The sequence below is a fragment of the Pagrus pagrus genome (assembly GCF_965226575.1).
Source record: "Pagrus pagrus genome assembly, chromosome: 10".
Lineage (NCBI taxonomy): Eukaryota > Metazoa > Chordata > Actinopteri > Spariformes > Sparidae > Pagrus > Pagrus pagrus.
The window spans coordinates 12,770,511-12,782,985 of NC_140194.1; the positions used below are offsets into that span (position 1 = coordinate 12,770,511).

The 12,475-nt window shown below is 40.9% G+C and overlaps 1 protein-coding gene across 2 annotated transcripts; it reads right to left on the reverse strand.

Moving 5' to 3' along the window:
- Positions 1–107: 107 nt before the first annotated feature.
- sigirr (single immunoglobulin and toll-interleukin 1 receptor (TIR) domain) lies at positions 108–8,507 on the reverse strand. Of its 2 annotated transcripts, none has more exons than XM_084363279.1 (10): positions 8,169–8,507; positions 5,942–6,215; positions 5,511–5,718; positions 5,051–5,181; positions 4,092–4,232; positions 3,855–3,998; positions 3,531–3,633; positions 3,205–3,355; positions 2,071–2,248; positions 108–343 (listed from the first exon to the last, which is right to left on the reverse strand). In XM_084363279.1, the coding sequence occupies exons 1-10, from the start codon at positions 8,223–8,225 to the stop codon at positions 171–173; spliced, it is 1,560 nt and encodes a 519-aa protein (XP_084219405.1). In that variant the 5' UTR covers positions 8,226–8,507; the 3' UTR covers positions 108–170. The 2 variants fall into 2 exon arrangements, with proteins under 2 accessions (XP_084219405.1, XP_084219404.1); XM_084363278.1 differs by having other exon boundaries at positions 5,942–6,220.
- Positions 8,508–12,475: the final 3,968 nt, after the last annotated feature.

A 12,475-nucleotide genomic window follows, 5' to 3' on the forward strand; every position in this document is an offset into this window, starting at 1 on the left:
GTTAATTATTCTCCTGATTGACAAATAATTTAGATAATTTCTAGTAAAATTTACAGTAAAATCAGTAACAAAAACAGCAAAAAAGTCTTTGGCAAGTAGAAACAACGAAGGTAACACTTTGATTTTAACAACACACTGTACAGGAAAGAAACAGATGAGGGGACTGTGAATCACATGTCCTCCTCAGTGACCAGGCAGTAGAAGTCTGAGCGGGCTCCATAGTTGCGTGATCCCAGGTCCGATACATCGATGTCTGAGGGTTTGGGCTCAGCTGCAGTGACGGGAGCAGCGGGGAGGACAGGAGCTTTACAGGCCAGAGCCTTGTACACAGGGAGACGCAGCCCTGCAACAAAAAGAGAAAAAAGATTAAACATGTATCCTTCAACAAAGCAAGTGCATTATATTTTTCTCTGATTAAGTGTTGAACTGTTTGAGCTGTAACTCCCATGAACTTGTATGACTTGGTTTTGGTCATATAAACTTTTTTGCCCCAACAGAAAGAGACACATTTAAGGGTACCATACTTTTTTACCATATAGGGACAATATGCCACACCTGGACTCATTAAAGAAGCAATACATAAGAAACTTAGTAAAAGAAAAAAACGAAACAAAACAAACAAATATCATGTATCATGTATTGCAGGGACATATAATCAGCGAGCCCAGCCCTTCCTTTCTCTTAAAACCACTGAGTTCCCAGTCCTAATGGTCGGCTGCACGGCTTACTGAGCTAACCAGCTAATAGCAGCTACAGTTAGCAGTTTCTCTGGTGACATGTTGCACCTTGTTTGGCGTGTGAACTCAAGCGGTGGCCCATTCTTACATATTGCACCTTTAAAGGAGTAGTTTGACATTTTGTGAAATATATATTTGCTTTCTTGCTTGTGAAGATCAGCACCACTCTTATTTCTGTTACTATACCTTTTCCTTTTAATACCTTTTTTTACTCTTAAACTTTTTAATGCTATTACACTCGCCCAAAAATTCCTCAAGTGTACTTGTCAAACCGGAATAATGAATAAACATCTTGACTCCTGATTTATTATTTAGCCACAGCCAGCAGTTGTTTATAGTGTGTTCAGCAACGAAGCCACAGACCACAGGTTGTTTTTTTGTGAAATGAAACAACGACGCCGTAAACTAACTGACGCGAAATAAATCAAAACTGAGCTGGCCTCAACTTGACAGTGGCCACACTTGGCAGTTTTGTAACTCTGAACATAATCTTAGCTTAGCATAAAGACTGGAAATGGGGAAAAAGCTAGCCTGGCTTTATCCAAAGATATTAAAATTAACCTAACAGAGTGACTCTTTGTAATGTTTGTCGTCAATACACAAATAAGTTGTTACGTGTTAATTAGTGAGCTTGAGATGTGCTGGTAGGCAGATTTTGTTGCCTTTTGGACTGAGCCAGGTTAGCTGTGTCCATGTTTCCATTCTTTGTTAAGCTAACTGCCTGTAGTTTCATGTTTAAGAGTAGGATAAAACAGCAATATTGATCTATTCATCTAACTCTTCAAGTTAGCAAATGCTGAGCTGTTCCTCTAACGTGAAAACATTTCCCCCTTATATCTACTTCACATGTCTTGATACAAAACATCATAGACAAGCTGTTTTAGCAAATATGTGAAACCTCATCATGTCACAGGATTTCCTAGTACTGAGGTTAAAGATTAACTGTACATGAGTCTGTGTTTGTTCATTCAAAGTAGTCTCAAATTAGATCATGTAGATTAAGTTTTAATGCGTGCTGACAAAGAAAAAAGAGTCTCTGTCAGGCTGAGGCTTGAATATAGGCAATAACATTTTATATTCAAGCATTTACATCTCTGGATCAGAGTTAGTACCTGGTGGTTGTTTCAGTATATTGTCAAAGTATTGAGTTTAAAAGTTTGAATTACATTCAACTTGCAGCTTTGGTAGACATTTCTTCATTTGCATGTGCAAAACAATGAACGGCATTTTTCATTTACGCAAATGTTTTTTTTTGCATAATGATATTCATGTAAAGAGTGCATCTAACAATAGTGCTTGAGGACTGTTCTGGTCCAGTAGCTGTGGCTCTTACCCAGATCTCCAGCAGGGTCAGTGTCTGAGCTGCAGTCCAGATAGTCGGGGTTGAGGGACAGCATGGGGTCCTTGTCGTCCTGTAGCATTGTCTGAGGGTCGCCTGCAGACTCACTGCGGAAGACGACTTTGCGAGGCATCGCTAAGGCGAGCTCCTTCCAGAAGACCGAGGAGGGAATCTGTGAACACCGAACACACGACACAAAACATGGCACATTACACCAGGCTTTACTTAAAAGTATCATAATATTTGGTTTACTTTGTAGATTTTTAATTCTTATTTGGATGTATATTTGTTTTGCACATTGAAACACATTTCTACTCTGAGACAGAAATGCTTTTATTTGCCGCAGCTACACAGAGCAAAACTGAGGCTGACATCATCAATACTATGAATGATACCTGCAGCAATAAACTGACACTGCTGACTAACGACACTCATTATTCAAACAAAACAAATATTTATGATCACTTCATGGTGCCAGAAAACTCTGGCGCCATGAAGCGATTATGTTGGCTAAATAAGTCAACCAACCAGAGATGGTGTCTCCTAGATTGCAAGTAAAGAGGACAATGTGCTGGAGTTTTTCTTCTGATCTTGCTTAGAAAATAATTTCAACTGCATTAAAATTCAACTTTGGCTCTATCAATATAATACTTTTGACCTTGCTAATCTCAATTAGCCTCTTGTTATTAGCAATTTGGTTGTACATGCTGGGTTCAGTTGGAGGAAGGCGATACTTTTGTGCACTATTCAGGATTTAGCCAGTTTCAGATCAAAAGGTGAGAACAGCCTCACCTTCTATTTAATGATATCTGATCAAACCATAAGGAAGCAGATCTTAATCAGTGAGTTTTTAAGTGTTAAATACTTACAAAAAAAAATATGTTTTTTCTGAACTCTGATTGCTGCTCATTTATTTAGTCTTATAGAAAAATACTTCACATAAATTATTTAACGTAATAGTGGCTTCAAGGGGAGCTATACTACATACTACATATTTTGCACCTATTTCTACTGCATATATATATATATATATATATATATATATATTGTATATATATTAACATAACATATTATTTCCATGTGAGTTTGCTGAAATCCAGTTTACCCTAGTGACCCCTCCCGTCTTACCACGGAGTTGTGCCTCCAGGTGAGTATGGTGAGGCAGTGCTGATGCTCACTGAGCAGCTGCTTGATCTCAGGCCTCATGCGTTTGGACTGACCCTCCAACATGATGAGGATGGGACGCTCACATAACTCCAACAAGTACAGAAGGCCCTGTCTGAAAACACACACAGCCATAGTACATCATGAAGGGACACAGTGTAGACACTGCAGTAAACAGCAGCAACACTGACCTCGTGTGGTGTTTAATAATGATGCCACTGCAATCTGTTTTACACAAAATATGAAGGGCTGTTTGTTTCTACATTAAAATGAATCTGTGCGAGTCTGACCTGAAGTTATCGGAGCACCAGTCCTGCTCAAGGTAAGCATGAGAGAGCAACACGATCAGACGGCGAGAGCGACTCATGTTCATCAGCAGCTCTGCAGAAGGTTCTGGAGATGAATAATATTGTTGTTCAAAGATCAATGTTAAAAGGGAACAATTTGTTACCCAGAGGGCTGAACCGTCTCAAAATTAACATTTTTCAAATTGGTTGAACAAGCTGCAGGATATCAGGTAATGATTGTGACAGCAGAATCTTAAAATCCTGCGTCATGAAGATTAAAACAGACAAAAACTTTATGAACAATGGGTTGTATATCAGAAGTCTTACCTGAGCCAGGTAGGATTACGTTTTCATTGAGATGCACCTTGTATGTATTTTTAGTCTCCAAGTGAGGTTTGAGAATAAAGTTGACAAACTTCCTGTCATGATCATTGTTCACATAGGAGATATAGGCATCGTATAACTTGCCACCTGAGGACACGGAGACAAGCATACCAGTTGTGTTATTACTACAGTCTTATACATGAGTATAGAAACCTCATATCACATCAACAGAAGTCTCACCATTGAGTTCATAGTCTCCGTAGTTGTTCTTGTACCAGAGTTTGATGTTCAGGTGACACCTGGAGTACACAACAGCGGCTACAGCCAGGAGGAGGAGGAGGAGGATGGCTGCAATAACAGCAGCTGTGTGGCTGGGGCTGCCTGAGCAGGAAATAAACATGTAATCATCAACCAATATTTTAATTACAAAGTATGTCCCTATATGTAAAATCCTTAAATCCATCCACTGCAAGTGATTCGTCATAGTGTGTGGTGCTCTCTCATCATATTTTTGATGCACATGTCTACAATGTCCCTTCATACGCTTTCTGGTGTAGATACAAGACATGACTGGTGCTTCTCTTTATTTATGGAGTCTTGCCTTTCACTATTTTCTCCAATCAACTTCGTCCCATTTGCGTGGCAGGTCAGCCAGTCGGTCCACGAAAATTTTTCCCACCTTTTGGTGGCCACAGTTTTCACTGTTAGGAGGCTGAAATTTGCCATGGAGGTCAAGTGTGTGTGTGTGTGAAGGTGTCCCCACTCCAATCTGATCCCTACACCCTCCAGTCACACTTAGACCTGCGGAGAGTGTCTTAATTAAGGGGGAGGGACTGGAAAGCTTTGGGACGCCTTCTTTGACAAAAACAGGAACATTCACATGGCCTATGATACATATTTTACATATTTGCAAAATGAATTTTGTGGAAAGGCTGACATGAGCCAAAGGACAGCTGATTAACTGTTCATGTCAACTGGTAAACAAAAAAGACGGTGTTGCAGTGGCTTCATAGCCACACAGACTATCTATTAGGCTGTTTGTGTGACTGCATGACCGTGTGAGCATGCATGTATGTGGTCGCAGCTATTGCGAATATTAACTTTTTCAGGGGATTTTTTTTTTTTGGAAGATAACACTAGTTGCAGGACAGCATGTAAAAGACCCAACATATGTAGGAAGGTATCTTGACTTGTCTTACTTATTGAACTGTCCAGGCGAAAGTCAGAGGACACATTCCTCACTGTGCAGCTGTAGAGCCCAAAATCTTCCGGCTGTCTGAGGGTGATCCCCAGTAGACTGTTTACCATCAGCTGGCCGACAACAGGAGACCTGAAAAGTAGGACAGGAAACTTGAGCTTAGTTCCACTCTCAGATAATGTTTTTGAGGCAGGTACAACCCAGATTCCAGAAATGTTGGGACGCGGTGTAACCAAAAATAAAAACAGAATGCAATTACTTTCAGACAAACTGTGTTTAGTGGCAACTGTTTCATGAAGTGTTCCCAAGCCCATGTATTAATCTCCTGTCCCTCACAAAGAGTTTTATCAAACAATCACATTGTGTTTTATTTATGGTTCACACAGCTTTCCAATGTTTTTGGAATCAGGGTTGAACGCTATAAATGATGAAAAACTGATGTCTTAAAAGCTTCAAATCACCATGACGAAGTATTCTGCGTGTAGAGTGTGAGATTGGTGAGGGGTTGGCCATCTTTCCTCCACTGCAATGTGGTGTCACATTGCTCCTCTGCTGGGTCCCAGAGGAGGAGGGCGGTGCAGTTCAGTATCACAGAGGATCCCACATCCCTCCAGAGTCTCGTCAGGCCCCCATTGGGTTTAAACTCTGGGGCTTTGGAGCACTGGGACTCTGTGTGAAGACATACCACTGTTATCTGTGTTCACTCCAGACAATAGAGGCCTTCATGTGCACTGCACGGCAGGTTGAAACAAAATGCATTCTTGCAGGTGTATCCGTTCAACTAGCCTCTTCAAGCACATAAAAACTCTGCGTTTACTGCAGAGACAAATCACATGTTACAGAGAGAGCCACAGATGACTTCATTGCACTTACACGTGGACATAATATGTACCTTTAACTATGAGACGCACAGTGAACGAGGCGGTGCTGTTGTCCTGTCGCATACAGGTGTAATTCCCTTGGTCCTCCAAGCTGAGGCTGGAAAACTCCAGGGAGGCCTTCCCTTCCTGGGCGACGAGCTGCTGGCAGTCCTTCTGCCAGGTCAGCTTGAGCTGTGGGGAGCTCTGGGGCTGAACAAGCTCCAGGGGGCAGTTCAGCCGATATGGAGGTGTCTGTTGCCCCACATAGAGCACCTGCTCCTTAAACCTGCTCTCATCCACACAGGTCTGCGCTACAAATAGAGACAGAGGGAGTTAGAATAGTCCTTGTTACATTAATGAAGCAACAATCAGACTTTTCTGTATAAAAAGTGATTTGGATTGCTCAAGTCAGGGACACATTCAGAGCTGCAACTAATGGTTTTTACCTCCACCAAAGAGGTCATGTTTTCATCTGTGCCAGTTTTAAACAAAAACTACTGAACGGATTTCCACAAAACTTGGATGGAGGATGGGTCTTGGCCCAGAATATACCCACTGACTTTTAGTCCAGATCCAGGTAAAAAATGTCCTGACTACGGGTAAACGGATTATCGGCCCTGGCCAAATATCAGAGCCGGTATTCAGCATTTTTCAGATTATCTGTATCATTGATTTTTCTGTCAGATTGCTGTTAAAATGAACTAATTTAAAAATGTGCTACTTCGGCTCTGATGCAGCATCCTCTCACACAATGTCCCGCCCACAACACTATCCGACTCGTTACACGTCACAATTAACAGCCTATAAACACTGAATAATCTGAATCTGCAAAGTAACTAGTAACTAAATGTATCAAATAAATGTAGTGGAGAGGAAGTAGCAGAAAATCAAAGTACTCAAGTAAAGTACCTGAAAATTGTACTTACAACCATCACTAGCTGTTTGAAATTTTGACACAAAGAGTTTCATTTTACTACAAATGAATCTCGTTCCCAAAAAGTTTTCTGTCTCCTTGATTTCTAATAATCTGTTTCAGCCCTGAAAAAGCCATATTGGTCGAACCCTAATCCTGACAGACATAAAACTTAATATAATCTTTAAATATAGTGAATATATAAATTTAAGATTATTATGGGAGAATTCATTAGCGTATATAAGCAAATGTACATTTGCAGTATGTATTACAGTATACCTTGAAAGTGGCATATGGCTACAACTTTATTGACAACTAATCGATTAATCAATTAATTGTGCAGCTCTAGACACAGAGCACTGATCCTTTATGAGGCCAGGATTTGCTGTGACACTAACAACTGAGTCGCTACTTGCCATGACCTGGCCTGAACTGACTTACTGTCATGTCATGGTCACATCAAAGTAGGCTGAGTGTCGGCTGTATTGCATTGTTACAACTCTACTTTATGTTGTGTACAGGCAGCAATGAATAGAGAGGATGTGGTTTTCCTTCACTTTGAATACAGCCTGTGGAGTTTCACTGGACTGTGTAGTAGCTTTTGGCTGAAGACTGAGTGTCTAATGGTGCATGAAGGTGAACTTGTTTACTCGTTCACCCTGGCAGACTGAGCGCAAATTGCTTTTTGCTGACTGAGATAAAAGCACTGGATCTTCGTTGGTGTTTTAGGACGTGTTCAGTGCTTACAACTCTCACATCAGCTGACTGCTCCTGTGTCAGGACACATTTAAAACACATCTGAGACAGGCCGACTAATGAGCACTGCCCTGTGGAAACCTGTTCTTCAGGGTATTCTGCGCATGCGCCCGTCGTGACTGTTTGTGACCAAAACCGACAAATAACCCGAACAACTGCCCTCTCTGGTTCCTCTCCTCTCTCGTCCCTGTCTCGTCCCTCTCTGGTTCCTCAATGGTTCCTCTCTGGTCCCCCTCTCTGGTACTTCTCTGGTACCTCTCTGTTTCCTCTCTGGTTCCTCTCTGACTTGCCTTTGTTTTATTTTCCTTGTTTTAAAACAAATGGACATATATCCGGGTCCAAAGTCTGGGTCTGGTCTCCATGTTGCCAGGCAACATCATGTGACTGTGTGGTACTGTGACCCTGCACACACACTGACATGTGTACTGACCCAGTGTTTACCCATCCAGCATCCCGTCACTCTGACTCATAGTTCAACAAACATAACAAGGTGAATCCTAAAACTATCAACACACTAAGAGTATTTAAAACTAGAGTTCACAATAAAAACCTTAATATAACTCCAGTAAATAAATTGTTTTCTTCCTTACCGGCTGCGAGGAAAGTCTTGTCCCATTGAACGCAGCACACCAACAAGAAAGCGACATAAATCACAGCCATGAGCCGCAGTCTTCCTCCTCCTCTTCCTCAGGTGAGAAATGAACCGAGTCTAACAATCTAACCTACATCACTGCCTGTAAGTAACGCGTTACTTTATTACAGTTTAGTTACGTGGAGCAGAGTCGCAGAAGTGACTGTGTAGACGTCAGACTACTGGTTGATGAGCTGCACCTGTAGAGACATGAAACTCTGCTGCCTATTGGCTCCTCGTGGTCACGTGACGCGTGCACCGGTGTTGTATCGAGCTCTGTTTCCTCGTGGAGATGCGTTTCCCCTCGTCCCGCCCCCTTCCGAAATGGCCCGAAGGGCGAAGGAAGCGCGCGTTCACAAAAAGCTCGCCCCCGACCTGTTGCGCTCGTGCTACAGAGGCACTGTGAAGAGAGCTGAGGTTCAAAACTGACTTTAGTTAGCGAGTTAGCTGAAGATGTTGAATTGTACAAGTGAAATCCAAATTTCATGACTGTCTAGTTATATTTTTAAACTGAGACAACAGCACATATGTGCTTTATTAACACAACCAACTACTGTTATTTCTATCAATAAAAAATATTATATTTGAAGAGACTTCATTTTGAATATTATGGACTTTTGGAAGAATGCTAATTCATTTATAGGCTAAATATAAATCGCTATTTTATCATATTTGTCTTGAATCCAGCTCCATTATAGCAGGTAAAGCACATCCTGACAGCACCTCCTGGTCAAGGTCATTCTCCACGCTTATGTCAATCTGTAAAAGAGAACTTTAATTTTCATTTCTTCATTGTTATTGCTTGGCTGTTACAGTCATTAGACTGTATGTGGGAATGAGACAAATGTAGCAATATGTTGATTAACTGTAAGGAACAATCTCAAAGCATTCCTGATCACTGTAACTATAACAGTAATGACAAAAATATATTATTGTTAGCATAGTCTTTCCATACTGATTATGACTTTGGTAATGAATATCTCATTAAAATTACATATTTCCAACAATGTCAACAAAATAGATTAGGTCCCCTTAAAGGATTTAAATGGACACTTGCCTTCTACTAAAAACTATATACATTTCCTTGGTCACAAAATATTGATGTACTGTGCATATTACTTAATTATTGTATAGTGTGGAATAAACATTGACACTGATTCTCAATTAACTATAGTTTTTCAATTTGTTATTCAAACTAAGAATTAACTGTATATGTCCTACACTGAGCCAAACTTGTAATCCTCCGGAAACCTCACTCGGGAGGCGGGCCTCTGTCCCAAACAGCAAGAATGGGGAGAACTTTGTTGTGATGTGTTTTTTGGTCCTCAGCCCAAACATCACAGCATCCAGATATGTATCGCAACTCTCTGGACGTTGGTTAACAAGTTTGCACAGTGCCCTGAAAAGTATTATCACATAAATAGGTAGGCCACCTTGTTTCAAATACATTTTCAGTTCACAATATCATAAAGATATTCAACATTACATGTATCAACAAAAATATACACAGTAAAAGTAATATAATTACAGCACTGTTACCTCTGTATTGTCCCATTTAACTTTTCCACAAACCAATTAGTTTGTGGATGATATGGGGCACAATGGCTGCGCTCAATCAAAAAACCATGAAACATGCTAAACCCTTATTTAAATAGGCGTGTCTCCAACACGTTTGCACCTGTTGTCATTAACGCAATCACTCTTAGTAAATCGCCCTCAAACCGCGGTTCAACACCACACGCAAATTTCTAGATTGCCAACGCAGATTAGTACAAGCAATTTGGGATCTTAGTAGATCCGGCGCAAGGTGTGTAATTGTGAACAGTATCTGACAGCAATACTCCAAGCTGTCAGGGTGCGTTCCCCCTGTTGTAAATGGTCAAATTTAAAGATATCAGCCTGAAAATCACAGGACTTATCTGTTGTGGTGAAATAAGTCAGCAGTATGGATTTGAAAGATGTGTGAGCCTCCTTTCATATGAACAGAGGAGGAACAGTATCTGACAGCAATACTCCAAGCTGTCAGGGTGCGTTCCCCCTGTTGTAAATGGTCAAATTTAAAGATATCAGCCTGAAAATCACATGACTTGTCTGTTGTTGGGAAATAAGTCAGCAGTATGAATTTGAAAGATGTGTGAGCCTCCTTTCATATTGAACAGAGGGGGAACAGTATCTGACAGTAATACTCCAAGCTGTCAGGATGCGTTCCCCCTGTTGTAAATGGTCAAATTTAAAGATATCAGCCTGAAAATCACAGGACTTGTCTGTTGTGGGGAAATAAGTCAGCAGTATGAATTTGAAAGATGTGTGAGCCTCCTTTCATATGAACAGAGGGCAAACAGTATCTGACAGCAATACTCCAAGCTGTCAGGATGCGTTCCCCCTGTTGTAAATGGTCAAATTTAAAGATATCAGCCTGAAAATCACATGACTTGCCTGTTGTGGGGAAAGAAGTCAGCAGTATGAATTTGAAAGATGTGTGGGCCTCCTTTCCTATGGTATAGAGTGGGAACAGTATCTGACAGCAATACTCCAAGCTGTCAGGATGCGTTCCCCCTGTTGTAAATGGTCAAATTTAAAGATATCAGCCTGAAATTCACGGGACTTGTCTTTTGTGGGGAAAGAAGTCAGCAGTATGAATTTGAAAGATGTGAGAGCCTCCTTTCATATGAACAGAGGGCGAACAGTATCTGACAGCAATACGCCAAGCTGTCAGGATGCGTTCCCCCTGTTGTAAATGGTCAAATTTAAAGATATCAGCCTGAAAATCACAGGACTTGTCTGTTTTGGGGAAAGAAGTCAGCAGTATGAATTTGAAAGATGTGTGAGCCTCCTTTCATATGAACAGAGGGGGAACAGTATTTGACAGTAATACTCCAAGCTGTCAGGATGCGTTCCCCCTGTTGTAAATGGTCAAATTTAAAGATATCAGCCTGAAAATCACAGGACTTGTCTGTTGTGAGGAAATAAGTCAGCAGTATGACTTTGAAAGATGTGTGAGCCTCCTTCCATATTGTTGCTGTGATGCCTCTTATGTGCTTTCATTCCTGTCAACCATCCATTATAATTGAATACATTGTGATCTCGTTGATCTGCTCTGTACATGCGACATCTATTGCACGTCTGTCCGTCCTGGGAGATGGATCCCTCCTCTGTGGCTCTTCCTGAGGTTTCTTCCGCATTTTTTTTCCCTGTTAAAAGGGCTTTTTTTTGGGGCAAGTTTTTCCCCACTCGAATCGAGGGTCGAAGGACAGAGGGTGTCGTCTCTGTACAGATTGTAAAGCCCTCTGAGGCAAACTGTGATTTGTGAATTTGGGCTATACAAATAAAATTTGAATTTGATTTGATATTGAACAGAGGGGGCAAAGTATCTGACAGTAATACTCCAAGCTGTCAGGATGCGTTCCCCCTGTTGTAAATGGTCAAATTTAAATATATCAGCCTGAAAATCACAGGACTTGTCTGTTGTGGGGAAAGAAGTCAGTAGTATGAATATGAAAGATGTGTGAGCCTCCTTTCCTATGGAACAGAGGGCGAACAGTATCTGACAGCAATACTCCAAGCTGTCAGGATGTGCTTTACCTGCTTTAATGGAGCTGGATTCAAGACAAATATGATAAAATAGCGATTTATATTTAGCCTATAAATGAATGAGCATTCTTCCAAAAGTCCATAACATTTAAAATGAAAAGTCTCTCACAAATATAATATTTTTATTGATAGAAATAACAGTAGTTGGTTGTGTTAATAAAGACATAAAATCACAAACATATGTGCTGTTGTCTCAGTTTAAAAATATAGACAGTCATGAAATTTGGATTTCACTTCTACAATTCAACATCTTCAGATAAAACTCGCTAACTAAAGTCAGTTTTGAACCTCAGCTCTCTCCACAGTGCCTCTGTAGTACGAGCACAACAGCTCGGGGGCGAGCTTTTTGTGAACGCGCGCTTCCTTCGCCCTTCGGGCCATTTCGGAAGGGGGCGGGACGAGGGGAAACATCTCCACAAGGAAACAGAGCTCAATACAACACCGGCTTTCACCTGCGTTTCAGTGAAACTGTAGGCTACAAAGTGAAGACGGGGTGGAGGAAAACTAAAACAGGCTACATCCACTTGTATGGAAGCCCGTATCCGTCAGTTAAATTAAAACAAAGGATGAAAACTTAGCCTTGATGAAAAAAAATATATATTCCTATGGTATAATTATTATATAGTTAAGTAGTTACAAAGTTATGTGATAGAAAGGTCATAATTATGTGATAAA

Excerpts from the sequence above, each read along its gene's own strand:
- sigirr (XM_084363278.1), bottom strand. The coding sequence starts at position 8,238 with ATGGCTGTGATTTATGTCGCTTTCTTGTTGGTGTGCTGCGTTCAATGG. Across the intron at positions 5,182-5,510 it reads ACGCAGAATACTTCGTCATG|GTCTCCTGTTGTCGGCCAGC; the intron begins GTGATTTGAAGC and ends CCTACTTTTCAG. Across the intron at positions 344-2,070 it reads TGACCCTGCTGGAGATCTGG|GGCTGCGTCTCCCTGTGTAC; the intron begins GTAAGAGCCACA and ends TTTTTGTTGCAG.